Source organism: Mus caroli, chromosome 2 (genome assembly GCF_900094665.2).
Source record: "Mus caroli chromosome 2, CAROLI_EIJ_v1.1, whole genome shotgun sequence".
NCBI lineage: Eukaryota > Metazoa > Chordata > Mammalia > Rodentia > Muridae > Mus > Mus caroli.
Window position 1 is genome coordinate 103,127,893 of NC_034571.1, and position 15,221 is coordinate 103,143,113.

The 15,221-nt window shown below is 43.8% G+C and overlaps 1 protein-coding gene across 1 annotated transcript in view; it reads left to right on the forward strand.

Annotated features, from left to right (window-relative positions):
- The first annotated feature begins 334 nt into the window (after window positions 1-334).
- Lgr4 (leucine rich repeat containing G protein-coupled receptor 4) overlaps window positions 335-15,221 on the forward strand; it is a 97,314-nt gene continuing 82,427 nt past the window's right edge. Inside the window, exon 1 of the mRNA XM_021155166.2 lies at window positions 335-1,019. Coding sequence (XP_021010825.1) covers window positions 835-1,019 — 185 coding nt within the window. The 5' untranslated portion in view covers window positions 335-834. The remainder of the gene's footprint in view (window positions 1,020-15,221) is intronic.

The window sequence follows — 15,221 nt, forward strand, 5'->3', positions numbered from 1 at the left end:
GCGGAGGGAAGAAAAAGACTGGGAGGGGGAGGGAAACAGCAGACTCCTGGTCTTCTGATCTGTCTACCTTCAATACACAACCTGACATGCAGATCCAGCCAAGTCAGGGCTTTTACTTGAACCTCCACCACCAGCCCCAGCAGCAGCAGCAGCAGCAGCAGCAGCAGCACAACCTTGTCACTCACGCCAGAGAAACACGCCCCATTCCTCTTGACCAATAATGGCTCCCCTGCCTGCATAGTAATGAGCTCGAGACCTCCCCTGACCAATAGCGCTCCCGGAGCGGGGTTAGTTTTGCATGTACCTAAGTGATTTGCATAACCCGGCGGCCAGGGGCTCCCGAGGCGAGCGTGCAACCCTAGAAGGGAAAAGGACGCGCGGAGCGGGAGCCGCCTCGGGGAGAGCGCGGACAACCAGGGTGTTTGTGAGAGCTGGGGCGGGGGTTGGGACGCCTGGCCGGCATGGCTGGAGGCTGCGCTCCGCAACCTTGAGGAGCCGTGCGGCTGGAGGAGGCCCGGGACAGGAGGCGGCGGCGATGGCAGCGCGCGGCCCGGGCAGCCGCTCTGGGCCGGGTCGGCTGGCCTGAGCCGCGGGACTGCCGGTGCGCGTCCATGGAGCAGCGGGAAGGGAGAAACTGCGGAGCGCCGTGTCCTAACGCTCCGGCGGCAGACTGCTGAAGGAAGCGAGCGCACGCGGACCGCCGAGGGACGGCGCCCGGGCCCCGAGCCCCGCAGGCCGGCTGCCCCTGGTGCGGCGCGGTGCGGCGGAGGGCAGCGGAGGCGAGTCGAGCGAGAGGAGCGGCGGGAGAGGCGGGCGCAGGCGGCGGCCGCAGCAATGCCGGGCCCGCTGCGGCTGCTCTGCTTCTTCGCCCTGGGGCTGCTCGGCTCGGCCGGGCCCAGCGGCGCGGCGCCGCCTCTCTGCGCTGCGCCCTGCAGCTGCGACGGCGACCGTCGGGTAGACTGCTCCGGGAAGGGGTTGACGGCGGTACCGGAGGGGCTCAGCGCCTTCACCCAAGCACTGTGAGTGCGGGCGACCGGGCTGCGGGTTGAGGGACCCGCGGGGCGCTGCGGGGCGGAGCCAGGGCTCGACCACAGCCCCCAACCCTAGCGCCCTGGGGGTGCACGAATCACCTGTGTGTGTGTGTGTGTGTGTGTGTGTGTGTGTGTGTGTGTGTGTGTGTGTTGGAGGGTCAGGGGGATTGGCCCCCTTTCCCGTATGCTGGCCTCTCCAGACTTAGCCAGTTTGAATCTGAACCTCTAGGAGCTTTTTCTTTTTGCAGCTTTTTTTTTGGGGGGGGGGTGCAATTAATACCTCCTAACCGCCGCCCCCCCCCCCAGTCTCAAATCGCAAGTGCATTTAGGGCCAGGAGGGAGGATGCTGGAAACGCTTGCCCTTGGCAGCCTTTCACGTGACCTCTTCCCCCATGCGGCCCCCTGTTCGGCTGGCAAAACTTTGGCCACGGATGAGGGCGCCTAGAACTTGGCCTGCGTTTGCCTACCAGGCACGTTCCATGGGTTCCATGGGGAAGCACCTGGATACCCCCAGGGTTCCCGCAGGCGGAGTGAAGAAACACCTGTACCTTAGAGGGGAAATCGCTTTCCAGTTTGGCCCCGTCCTGCCTGTGCAGTGTGACACCTTAGCCCAGATCCACTCGGGACTCATTACCACGAGCAGAGCCCAGGGAGGAGGAGAAGGATTCGGCCTACCCTGGGCGGGGATCCTTAGTGAATAAGGCATTTTAAAGAAGGAATGCTGACCTGAGGTAGAGAATGTTGGGAGAGAAAATTCTAGAGCATGTGATCAGTGCAGTCTGTAAGGTGGGCAACCGTTTTCCGCCTGTACCTTCAGCAGAGCCTTTCGTGTAAGCTGCCTGTGGTCAGGAAGTGTAGCATAGGTGGTTCTGACCCTCCCCACCTCCTTCCTCAGAGAGCTAGAGAGCTTTTAGCATCTCAGGGAAGAGGGGGAATCTGAAATAGGTGTTGGAGGTGATGTTGGTAAATGCCACCCGTAGAAAAAGAATGGGGTAATTGAGCGGAGGGCAGCTTGTATGGCCCTTTCAGCCTTCTCGTGTTGTGTGGCCTATTGCATGATTAAATCAGGAGCAGTGAAAGACCTGTTAGAGAGGAAGGGGCCCCGAGAGGCCCTCTGGCAAAGGAAACTTCCTTTTTACCTTCAAGCTATCAAAAGAGACCTTTTAGGCATAGCTTTAAAGGAATAACAGATCTTGTGAAGGGAAAACTCCCTTTTAGGCAAGCTGGGGCATCGCTGTATTTCCAGGTGGGTGGTGCCGAGGCATTCGGCTGGCCCTCTCAGGTTGGGGATGTGGAGAACTGAGATGAGACCCTTGGCTTTGCACCCTAGTCTCAGATTTTGGCCCAGTCTTAGGTGTTGTTGATGCCTGGAAAGACCCTTTCTTTCAAAATGATATTTGACTTTTCACCAAAAACATGTGAAGCGATTTGCTCATAGAGGTCTATTAAATCTGAGCAGGGTTGGCAGGTAAGGAGCTAGGGTTTTACTGTTTCTCGAAACTCTTTGGAAATAGAGAAGTCAGGCAGAAAGAGAGCTGACTTTACCTGAACCACGTAGAATTATGGTTTTATTATTATTATTATTTTTGAGTATTAGAGTTTGAGGAGTGTGCTAACAAAGTCTTTTCAGATGAGCTAAATTATTAGTTAAAAAGTTAGGATTTCACTGTTTAGTTTATTTGTAAAGATTTTGGTTGGCACATTCCTCAAACTTTAACGAATAGTCTTGCCCCATAAGGCAAAGGGCCTGTTTGATGCGGTACCTAATGTCATGTTTTTATGGGAACAAGCTCATATATAGAGAGAGTATCACACAGCCTGTAGATCTCACTGGAGACCATGAAACACCCTATCTTCAAGGTCCAGCCTTAGGGGAGTTACTACGCATAGCTTGTGGAATGGGTAGATAACATTTTCCTGGACTTTGGTGGTGGTCAAATGTGAGCCGATCTCTTTGTGATCAATAGGTATGTGAGGTTACATTCTGAGACCTCCTTTTCCCCAAATACCCTGATCTCCCCTTCAGAAGGATGTTTTATGTATGACCACTCTATCTTTAAGGGGTTTCAGGGACAGTGTGTTTTCCTGTAACATGAGGGAACCAGTGGCTCTCTCTAGAGCTTTGTCGGAGGAGGGGCAAGGGCTCAGGCCTGCACTATTTGCTGTCACAGTGGAACTTAGAATCCCCAAGGGAGTCCACAAATCTCTAGGCCCTTGATAACGTCTTAATTTCTGCATCTCACCATTGGTGAGATTACAGAAGCAAAAACAGAAGCTTTCAGATGAGACCATAGTGTTCAGAGTTCTTTCTCACTGCTCAATGATTCGTCCAGTGATGAGACTTTCTCCAGCCACTGAGGTGTGTGCATAGTTCACCTGGGAGACCATAGGGTCAACAGAGAAAGGGATTTTATTTTATTTGACTCAGTGCACAGAGCCTGGTACAATGGAGAAACTTAGAACTTCTGGGGTGAATAAGCTCATAGGACCACACTAATACATAATCTCGCAAGACCACCCTGAAGAGCTTCCGATCTAGACACCAAGCCCAGGGGGTTGCTAAACTTGGCATCTCCCCATTTAGCCTTTTGTCCAGAATTGAGAAGGCCCAGAGAGAACACTCCTGCTGTTCCTACTTTAGGCTGGTTTAAACTTGTTCAGCCAAACTCTCCTATTTCCTGCTGATTGCTACCTTATCAGACTTGGGGGACAGAAGCAGATGTAATCCCCAGTATCTTTCACGAGGCTTCTGTAGTCATAGCACTATGAGTGATTGTGTTTTGGAATAGCTATTTTGAATGAATCCTGTGCCACAATGTATATGATTAAGTAATCTTATTCATATTAAATTTTCATTTTATGTTGTAAAAAGGATTCAAGGTTATCCCTATGTTAGTGGTGATAAACTAACCACACCCATTCCAAGCTTGGCAAGGAGAAAGATAAAGTGACAGTGTAGTATAGGGAGTTTGTAGTGTGTGTTTTCTGGTTCCTGGGTTTCTGCAATGAAATTTGACAGCTATAGATTTGGGACACAAATTTCCATTTCCATAAAGCATACATTTCAGATGATAAAGTCTGTTTTGGTGGCGTCGTGGAGAGAGGTAGATCGGAGCCTTTGATCACCTTTACTCACACTCAGCACTGAATAATTGTGTGGCCTTGGGCAAGTCATTCCACATGGAGTGTGTGACGCTTTCCTTATCTGGAAAAATAAAGTAATTGCATTCCCCGTTTTTATCCCCAAGCTGCGTCTTCCATCTCAAAGTTGGGTGATTTTACAGATCTTCCTGAACTTGAGGATGGAGAAGTGACAGTCATGCTAGAAAGACCTCTAGAGAGGCTCCTGGGAGCTGCAGGACAGTCTTCCAGTTGAGCTGCTTAAGCCTTTTTATTACCACTCGCCTGGAGGAGTTCTTGTCTGTGTTTAGAAGAGTGTGTGAGGAAATTTTCCATGGAGACTTGTTGCAGAATTCATGAGTAGCAAGGGCACTTTGCTAGGGTAGAATAGCCCTGATTGTTTCCTGTGTGTATGGCTTAACACTTGGAAAAGAAAATCACTGTTTCACTAATTTGGATACAGTACAAAAAGTTACTCAATGTCCTGCCTTCCACATAATTAGTCATAACTCAAACCTTCACTGTGGATATTGTGTACCTGAGCAGATTATCAACTCTCTCTTAGGGAACTGATGGTTACCTGCAGGGCTTTGAAGTACTATTTAAAGAAACAGTTGCTTTTTCCACTCCTTCTATCATCTTGGCTTCTTCTCCAGCATGTGTTTTCCCCCATACCCCACCACACACTTTCTTTTACAGATATCAGTTGAAAGTATTTTCTTTTTCTAACTTCCAGTATGTACTGTGTCTTCCATGCTAGGTCAGGTCAGTAATCAGTGTCTGGATGTTAATACTTTATAGTAAAATGGATATCTTTTATTCCCTAATTCTAGGCAAATTTTGTTATTATACTATGTCCATCTAGAAATGTTAGCTTTATACAGCTGTGTACTTTCAAGCAAGGTTAATATATGGACGTCTTTCAGTTTGGATCCTTTATTTTTCAAACTAGTGAACGACTGTTCTCTCACTGCCCAAGAAGAAAACATTCTATGGGAAATGTGGGGAGCTGGGTTCCAGATCTTAATAATTCACTGGCACAGCCTTGAGTGAATCAAATGCCCAGTCCTTCTAGGCCCTAATTTCTACAGTCTGGAAAACAGCCATGTCAACAACTCTTTTTTTTTTTTTCTTTTCTTTTTGGTTTTTCAAGACAGGATTTCTCTGTGTAGCCCTGGCTGTCCTGGAACTCACTCTGTAGACCAGGCTGGCCTTGAACTCAGAAATCCGCCTGCCTCTGCCTCCCGAGTGCTGAGATTGTCAACAACTCTTACTGACAAGAGTTTTGTTTTGTTTTTCTATTTAATCTAAGTAATTTTCAGTGAATTGCAGCTTCAGGGTCTTGTATCTGCTAGGCAAGCACTCTACCACAGAGCTGTATGTGTTAGCTTTGAATTTTAATTGTTTATACATTTCTTGAGTCAATTCTGTAAAGAGATGTGATGGGGACTCTCACTAACCCAATAGCTCCTACAGTTATCCAGTTCCACTGGAGTTCTTCTATGGAATAGAGCATCCATATCTCCCCAGGCAGTGATGTCTTAGATGTTGCCTGGACAGTGCTGAGAATTTATACCAGGGATTTACTCTGCCCTCCTTAAGACTTGCTGTAACCAGTAATAGTTGACGATTTCCAGTTTAGCTGAATACTGTGCCAGTTTTGGTGTCACAAGTATTTACTGTCCAAGTCCTTGGCTCCTAGCATTAGAATTGTAAGGTAACATTTGACAGCTTAATCTCTCAGGAAAGATCAAAGATCTGTCTTAGTAGGTGGATCCAGACAAGTTTAGGCATTTTCTCGGCCTCTGCCTTTGTCAATCTGTCTCTCATATTTGTATTTTAGTCATCTTTATAATGGTAGAAAGCACTGACAGCCTGCCAGTTGGGATTTTTGTTTCTGGTCTCCGTGATTGTGCTTATTCTATTCCTCTGTGTGTGTGTGTTCAGTAATGGGTATTAGAGTAGATGGTTGCTTCTGCCTCTACTTTAGATTTCTTCGAATCCTTGTAGAACATAAAGTCTAAGAATCATTTGGTGAATCATAGAATCTGAGACCAACTCACTTTTGTCTCCATCAACACATGTATATATATAATGCAGGTGTTATACTTGGGAACAAATTTATGTTAACAAAAATACTTCATTGCATTGTTGATACAATATTTTAAAAGTTAAATCCCGCTAAATATGCCTTCAACTTTGAAAAATGACAGTAAGCCAACATATGTCTTCATGATATGACATCATTGCTCTTTCCATTAGTAAAAGTAGATATTAAAGTATTAAGTTTATAAATATATTATCCGAGTTGCTTTTTAAAATTCATAGATGGTCCATTTTTGGCAGTGTCAGAGATTGTTTTCAATGCATAAAAAAAGGTTTGTTTTTGTTTTTGTATTTCTGTTCAGTGAATTATGGTTTTTGTAAAACCTTGACTGAAGATGATAAAATGCTCCAATCTTAAATACTGGCAGTGAAGAAGAAAACTCTAGGGCATGTACCCAGTCACCACTCTTACACAATGGCTAACTTGTCTGCCTTCTTGGCATTTCTTTTGTGTCTTTAAGCACTTGATGGTCAGACTACTTGCCAGATATCAGCCTATTGTTTGAAAGTGAGCAGGTTTCAAAAATGAGTTTAAAAACTGGTCAGAGAGAGAGAGAGGGAGAGAGAGAGAGAGAGAGAGAGAGAGAGAGCTCGCAAATGGGCATGGTTTTATAGTTCATAGATATTTAATAGTGTTTCAACCTTTTAAAGACTGTAGTGAAATAGTTTCAAATACCCTTTTAAAACAGTATTGTGAACTTGTATGCAGTATGCCCTGTGTTCCTTCAGAGTCAAAGGTTACTAAGATTGGAATGTGGCTTTTTTTTATTGTAAGATTCTGAAATGTTCTGAGTTACTGTATGCCATTGCTAATGTCTAATATTTAGGTTGCTACTATTAGTTTGGGAAACATCTTTTTGTAGTATGATATTTTTAATTGTCAAAAATGCACAATAACCAGGTTTCCCCCCCCCAAACCAATCACATTTGGCATTAAGTCCTTTATTTATTTACTTATTTGCTTATTTATTTTTCAGATATTGTTCCCCCCCCCCCTCTTTTAGGTGCAAGTAGTTAAGAGTTTGTTTTTTATTTTTTTCTTTTCCATTCTATGCCCAAGAAATAAATGTTTTAATATTTTAAGTATTTGTGTATATGCATTTCTTAGCTTTTTTGTATTGAAAGCTCTTATGGGCAAACAAAACACTGAATTATGGCTCTGTGTTAGGATATTGTTCCATAGACTAGGAAGCTATCTCCTACGGGAATGTAAGTCATAGATATTTTATGAGGCAGCTGTGTGTATAGTTAGAGTCTGAGCTAGTGTTTGTCAGCTAGTAATGGGGCACGAGGAGAGGCAAATTTAATGTATTACAAGATATATTAGTGACTCTTCATCCTTAATATGTGATGTGTGTATATTTACATATTCTGAATCAAGATACACAAAAGGCTGTATGATTGCTTTGTTTGTTTTTTGAGACAGTTAAGACCTTGTAGTGTAGCTCAAATTGGCCTTGAACTTGTGATCTTCTTGCTTCAGCCTCCTGAATGATTTATTTATTTTTTACATTATAAAAATGTAGTATATATTTTTTGTTTTTAATAGTGACTTTTGAAAGAATGAAATCTCACTCTACAAATGAAATACTACAGTTTTTGATACACTGTTTGAATCGTAATATAGAATCCTTAGAAGAAAATGTGAGTTATACACCCCTCCTGTTTTCTTGTTATTCCTTCTTCAGAAAAGAGCCAGAAATTTGGCAAGCACATGGCTTCCTCACCGTGGCGAGCTTCTAGACATGGCTAAGGGATGAATGTAGAGTTCAAGTCTACCCTTTCCACTGTTCCTGTACATTAGGTCTCCTGAGACGGTGCTCAGCGTGAACCACAGCATTCTGTAGTGCAAGTGATGTCACCCAGGCTTCCTTCAAAGAGCTTTTCAGGAGGAGGGAGAGGGATTTCAACATCCTTGCTCTCTTCAGGGTTTTGGTTCTAAAGGTACAGAGTGGGTGGTGCATCTCCGGTTGGCAGTCTCCTCCGTGGAGCTCGAAGGACTGGGCTGTGACTTGGGTTAACTTCTGGGTTTTTCCTGCTTCCCCTAGGGATATTCTTTCTGTGCAGAAGACTTTGAAGAAAGTCTATACCTCATGAAGGGCTTGGCCCACCACAGACTTTAGGAGTGTGGAAGCGCATGGTTACGCGTAGATTCTAGATTGTGTGTCTGCAGACTCTCTGAGAGGTTCTACCTTGCAGGAGAATTCTCCACAGAATGAGAGTAGCATCTCTGGAAGCATGCACGTATCTCAGTGAGCCTGCTCTACTGTGTCTGTCAGCTTCTGTTCAGTCGCTAGGCGAGAGAGGAACCAAGCAGTGCCAGCTCTGGCTGTGGGGCTAGTGTCCTGTGCTCCTCAGCAGCTGCTTTGACTTGCCCACCGTGTGCAGTGTTTGCATTATCTAAATGTCATAACTGTCCTTTGGATCTTAATAGAGCCTCACTTGTTCACAGACAATACCATGAGGGCAATGTTCACAGGGAGGAAATATTACATGAATCCAGTATTTTTGTATGTTGGTACCCCTGGTTTTAATAAACTACATTTGGGATTTACTGACAGTTAGCAGCCTGTCATAAACCCAGTTTTCATCCCTTTTGTGATCGATACTTCTGCTCACCTACTTTGATTAATTTTTTTTTTTCCCCGAGACAGGGTTTCTCTGTATAGCCCTGGCTGTCCTGGAACTCACTTTGTAGACCAGGCTGGCCTCGAACTCAGAAATCCTCCTGCCTCTGCCTCCTGAGTGCTGGGATTAAAGGTGTGCGCCACCGCGCCTGGCGCTCTTGGGTTTTTTGTTTGTTTGTTTGTTTTTGTTTTGATTAATTTAGTTCTAACTTTAATTTTTTTGTCTGTATGATGTATGTGTGTGTTTGTGATATTTGTATGTACATATATGAAGTTACGCATGGCATGGCATGTATGTGGGGGTAGAAAACAGCTGCAGCTGTCCAACCTGCCTTCTATCTTGTTTAAGTCAGAATCTCTTGGTTTTTTTATATTTTTATTTTTTTGCTATGTATACCAGGCTACCTGGCCTGGAGCATCTCAAGGGTTTCTCCTGTCCCTCTGCCTCGCATCTCCTGTTACAGACTAAGCATTTATCTGTTAACCTGTCTCCTCCATTCCCACCCTTTGCTTTTCCTTCTCCCTTTTCTTTTTGAGACAGGCTCTTATGTTGCTCTCATTAACTAGCCTTGGCTGCCTGGAAATCACTGTGTACACCAGGCTGACCTTGGCCTCACAGAGGTCTGTTTGCCTGTTTCTCAAGTGTTTGGAATAAAGGTGTGTACCATCATATCTGAATCCAATATTTCCTTAAAAAAAAAAAGGCTCCTTGTTGGTTTTCAGCTCTCCAAGGTCATTTTGAGTCCATGGCTGTATCATCTGTCTCTATGTCCCTGCTGATTTCCAGTCTTCTTTGATAGGCGTGCCTTCATAAACAGACTTCTGAAAATGATTTTTGCTTTTTTTTTTTTGTTTTTTTTTTTCCAGACAGGGTTTCTCTGTGTAGCCCCGGCTGGAACTCACTTTGTAGACCAGGCTGGCCTTGAACTCAGAAATCTGCTTGCCTCTGCCTCCCAAGTGCTGGGATCAATGGTGTGTGCCACCACCGCCAGCTATTTTAATGTTTTGAGTTGCATAAGGAATCCAGAGGTCAAGCAAGTCAGTTCATCACTCTGGGCTTCAGGCTCCCCATCTGGAAAAAGAGAGGTTGCTCTACTGTCAAGGTTCACTTAAGACTGCTTCAGCATGGCCTGGATGACACAGCTGAGGGCCATGTGTATCTCCAGTGTATGTGTGTCATTAGCTTGTGATTTAAAATTCACGATTTCCCATCCTTTGGTTCTTTTGAGTGTATATCGGTTTGAAAGTTGGATCTGGATTTCATAGGTGAGCCAATGGGCAGATGGAAAAGTCTGTTTAACTCCCATATGTTTCTAACAGTATCCCAGTGGAGAAACATCAGTGCCTGTATTCTTATAATGATGCTGTTGTCTTACAGGTAGGGCTTCTCATTTGCTAACGGGAAGGTCCTTGGTGGTAGGGAGTTGTGTTTCTTTGGAGGGAGCCCAGATGAAATCACAATTTTTTTTAACCTTTTAACTTTGATCTCTGGGACTTGGTGCTGCTTTCCTGAGACAGTTGGTCAAGTAGCAGGGTGCTGTCTCACTAGTGGAACAAAGTATCTACAAACAGCATGCCACCTGGCTCAATACTGCCAGGCTTTGCAACACCAAGGATTTTCACTGAACAAACTCAATTCTTTGAGAATTCTCTTAACTGTAGTTTCTCAGATTCACTGGAGCACTTCTTGCTAGATATTGCTAAAACTAACTCAGAGTGAAAAATTTAGCTACATTCTTTTTCCTTTATATCACTTTGTTTCTTGAATCATTCAGATTGCTAGTTTTCCTTATATGTATTTTGAAAAGATATTTTTACTGGTTATTGAAAAAATATATATACATGAGTATACAATATACAAATATTATTTACTAGAATGTTCATGCTTTGTGGGTAAAGATACAGTTAATCTCTCTAATAATTTTAGAACTAAAATTCTTTCTAAAGAAATATCATGTCTAAACTGTCCTATAGCTTTCTTACTCCTTTGGTGCTGGGCTTTAAACTAAGGGCTGTGGATGTGCTTAGCACATGCTGGGCTGCTCAGCTGTGTTTTTACCCCCCCTGGCATTCTTTTTTTTTTTTTTTTTTTTTTAAAGATTTATTTATTTATTATATGTAAGTACATTGTAGCTGTCTTCAGACACTCCAGAAAAGTGAGTCAGATCTCATTAAGGATGGTTGTGAGCCACCATGTGGTTGCTGGGATTTGAACTCCAGACCTTCGGAAGAGCAGTCAGGTGCTCTTACCCACTGAGCCATCTCACCAGCCCTCTTTTTTTTTTTTTAAATATTTTTTATTACATATTTTCCTCAATTACATTTCCAATGCTATCCCAAAAGTCCCCCATACCCTCCCCCCTACTTCCCTACCCACCCATTCCCAGTTTTTTGGCCCTGGCGTTCCCCTGTATTGGGGCATATAAAGTTTGTGTGTCCAGTGAGCCTCCCCCTGGCATTCTTGTTTGCATTTTATTTTATTTTCTCAGAAAATTTAAAAACTTTTAGAGTTTTGATTAAGGCCTGCTTTTTAGTGACTTGGAAGCCAGAAGAGCAGCTAACAGGGGCTGTAGTGCCCACGATCTGTTTAGATTGCTTGAGTGCTTAGAGTACACTTTGCATATTCTACACAGGGTCACTCTTTTTAAAAAAAAATTTTTTTTTGAGATATTGCCATCTTAACATTTGCCTGTTTACACATGAATAGCCTGATCCAATCCCTCAGCAGGGAGACTACCATGGTCTGGCTTTCAATAGCCTTGTCACCGACAAAGAAAACATATGGAATATTTCATTCTTGCCCTTTACAAACAGTCTGGGCCTGTGAGGGCATGCAGCAGAACACTTCCTTCTTCATGGTAGGTTGGAGTATTTGTGCCCTAGTGATAGGCTCAGCTACAGGGAAGCAAGCCTTCCTTCCAAAGCCTGGGTACCTTTTGTGTAAAGTAAATTCCACATTTTGGTCAAGTCAGTTTCTAATAGCACCTTGAATGTAGGTGCATTGACTGCTTGATGGATGCAGACTTAATCATATATTCACTAAAGGGAGTGCAAATGCATACGTGCATGGATACATAGACTCACAGACAGACAGACACACCAGCAACACCATTTGGGCACTACTGTCTTTCCAGATTTGATATCCGCCGGGTAAAGGGAATGCAGATGCTTACTTCCCGGTAGAACATGCCTGGAGGGCTACTGCTTGTGTGTTTATCTCCTTGTCAGTTCTGAGAAAGGGATCAGTTTATCTTCCCCCTGCTAGCCATGCACTGCTGCATTGGCCATTAAGGCTTTTCTTCCTCACAGTACCAGCCTTCTGCTAGCATTAAGGACTTTGCTTTGTGCTGTCTGGATTTACAGTGCAGAGGGGCTTGTTGACTGGCTTAACAGGAGATAAGCAAGATGATGGAAAGAAAGGGTAGGCTAAGTTCTGTCTTTACTAGGCCTTTTTCCGTGTTGCTCTTTACTACCCTGCTTGAGAAGACACTCAGTAAAAGAATTACAAACAAATAAGTAGAAAAGAAAGTCCACCATGAGATGATTTATAGCTTTGGTGAAGGAAATAATGATGCCCATATCTTTAGGTCTTTTCTAGTCCCTAAGTTATCCCAGCTTGAATTTCTAGTTTCATTGTTTCTCATACTTGTGCACTGGCTTTGACAAATGGCCATGATTTATCTAAGGGATGTGATCTTCTGTTGGTGGTTTAATCCCACATAAAACAAAATATTTAAATTTATATATACATATTATCTAAAAGTTTTTTTCTGGTGGCTTTTAGTGTCATAACTGAGCATAAAATGCATAACAAATTAGCTTATAGAAATTAATATCTTTCACTTTTTTTTTGTTTTTGTTTTTGTTTTTGTTTTTTTTTGGAGACAGGTTTTCTTTATGTAATAGAGCCCTGGCTGGCCTGAACTGTCTTTGTAGACCTGGTTGGCCTCAAACTCACAGACATCTACCTGCTTTTGCCTCCTGAGTGCTGGGGTTAAATTGTGCTTCACCTAGCCTGCCTGGCCTTCTTTTCTTTTCTTTTCTTTTCTTTTCTTTTCTTTTCTTTTCTTTTCTTTTCATACTTATTTATTTATTTATTATATGCAGGTACACTGTAGCTGTCTTCTGGAGCTGTCTTCAGACGCTCCAGAAGAGGGTATCGGATGGTATCAGATTTTGTTATAGATGGTTGTTAGCCACCATGTGGTTGCTGGGATTTGAACTCAGGACCTTTGGAAGAGCAGTTGGCACTCTTAACCGCTGAGCCATCTCACCAGCCCCGTGGCCTTCTTTTCTTACATGAGAGTCATCCCTTTTGTAGTTCTTAACCCAAGGCCCCGTGCATGCTCAGCAAGTGCTCTACTCCTGAGCCACAGTGCCTGATACCCAGGGAGGCCAGAAGAGGGTGTTGGATCCTCTGGAACTGTAGTTACAGATGGTTGTGAGTCACCATGTAGGTGCCAGTAACTGAACCCAAGTCTTCTGCAAGAGCAGCTAGTTCTCTAACTACTGAGCATTTCTCCAGCCTCAGACAGCTAGATTTTTAAAAAGCCCTTTATTTTCTGTGCTTTACAAATGAGTCCTCGATTTCTCTTTCTAGTTGTGTAATTATGAATTAATAATGAAGAAAAAAGACTTAGCCCTGTATTAAATTGACTTAGGACACAGGTTTTTGAGAGAGTCTTGATATATAGCTCTGATTGGCCTGGAACTCATGCAACCCAGACTGACCTTCAGTTTGTACAAATCCTCCAACCTCAGTGCCTGAGTGCTGAGATCACAGGCTTGACACTCCCTACAGGCTGCTAACAGGACATAGGCCTTGAGTCTTGGGATAAGCGCCCATTTATTTATTTATTTATTTATTGGTTTTTCGAGACAGGGTTTCTCTGTGTAGCCCTGGCTGTCCTGGAACTCACTCTGTAGACCAGGCTGGCCTCGAACTCAGAAATCCACCTGCCTCTGCCTCCCGAGTGCTGGGATTAAAGGTGTGCGCCACCACCGCCCGGCAAGTGCCCATTTATAAGAGCATATAAGTTTCAATCTGAATGCCTTAAAACTGTGGCAAGGTTTGTTTTTGCAGACCATTTGCATCCTAGTTAATTTAGTACCCAACAAGCTAAACTTGTTAAAAACTGATTTTGTTTAGAAGTTTGTACTTTTAAAAGAAAATTATGTAGCATCCTTTTGATTCATGGCATCTGCTCTGATACCCTGAAGACAGGTGCAGAAGTGACCATTATAAAACATTTTACCAACAGTGAAGTCTTTGGATTGTTTGGGTATCTGTGTTTGAAAAGTATGATTTTTGAAAAAAAAATGGAGTTTTGGGGAGGAATTGCTGGATCTGCCTCCTGCATTAGGCATGTTTTATGTGCTAACTATAATTTCTAAACTAGGCATTTAGGTCCCATCTAAAGGGTTCGTATTTTATGGCTTAGCAAAGTGAGATTTGTAAGGATTAGGTAATTTGCTCAAACATCCATACTTAGTGTTGGTTTGGATGCTCAGGCGCTCTGTACTCATTTGCTCCTCTGTGCTGTTTGCATGGGTGTTTCATAGTTTATCATAAGAGTAAAGAGTGTGTGTGTGTGTGTATGGGAAGTCAGGGCTAGTGAGATGGCTTGGTGGTAAGGGCACATGCCACCAGACCTTACATACAGCCCGACGTCCATCCGTGGAACCCACACGTTGGAGGGAGAGAACTCCTTCCTGCAAGTTGTCCCTGGATGTCACACGGGAGCCATGGCACATGGCATGCACATGTACACAAGCACACACACACAAGAAATGTTAAAAATAAAAAAGCGCAAGGTTTTAGGTTATTAGAGGAAAAGAAGCATGCTCTAAAGTCCCTAAAGCACACCTACACATCTGTATTTGTGGGAGACTGACTGGATTAGGGCACCTCGTGTTAACATCTTTGCACTCATGTGTATGATGCAGGCAGGCTTTTATTTGTAGCAGATTTTTTTTTTTTGAGATACGTATCAGCCTCTCTCATTTTCACTCCCCCTCACTATAACTCCTGCTTTTTATTTATCTGTATTCAAAAGACTTGACCTCAGAGGGAAGAGGTGGGGGGATGAGCAAGATCAAGGTACAGTAAGGTACAGTGTATGTGTGTATGAAAATATCATAATGAAGTCTGTTTTTTTAATTTTTAATATTTTTTATTACATATTTTCCTCAATTACATTTCCAATGCTATCCCAAAAGTCCCCCATACCCTCCCCCCCCACTTCCCTACCCACCCATTCCCATTATTTTGGCCCTGGCGTTCCCCTGTACTGGGGCATATAGTTTGTGTGTCCGATGGGCCTCTCTTTCCAGTGAT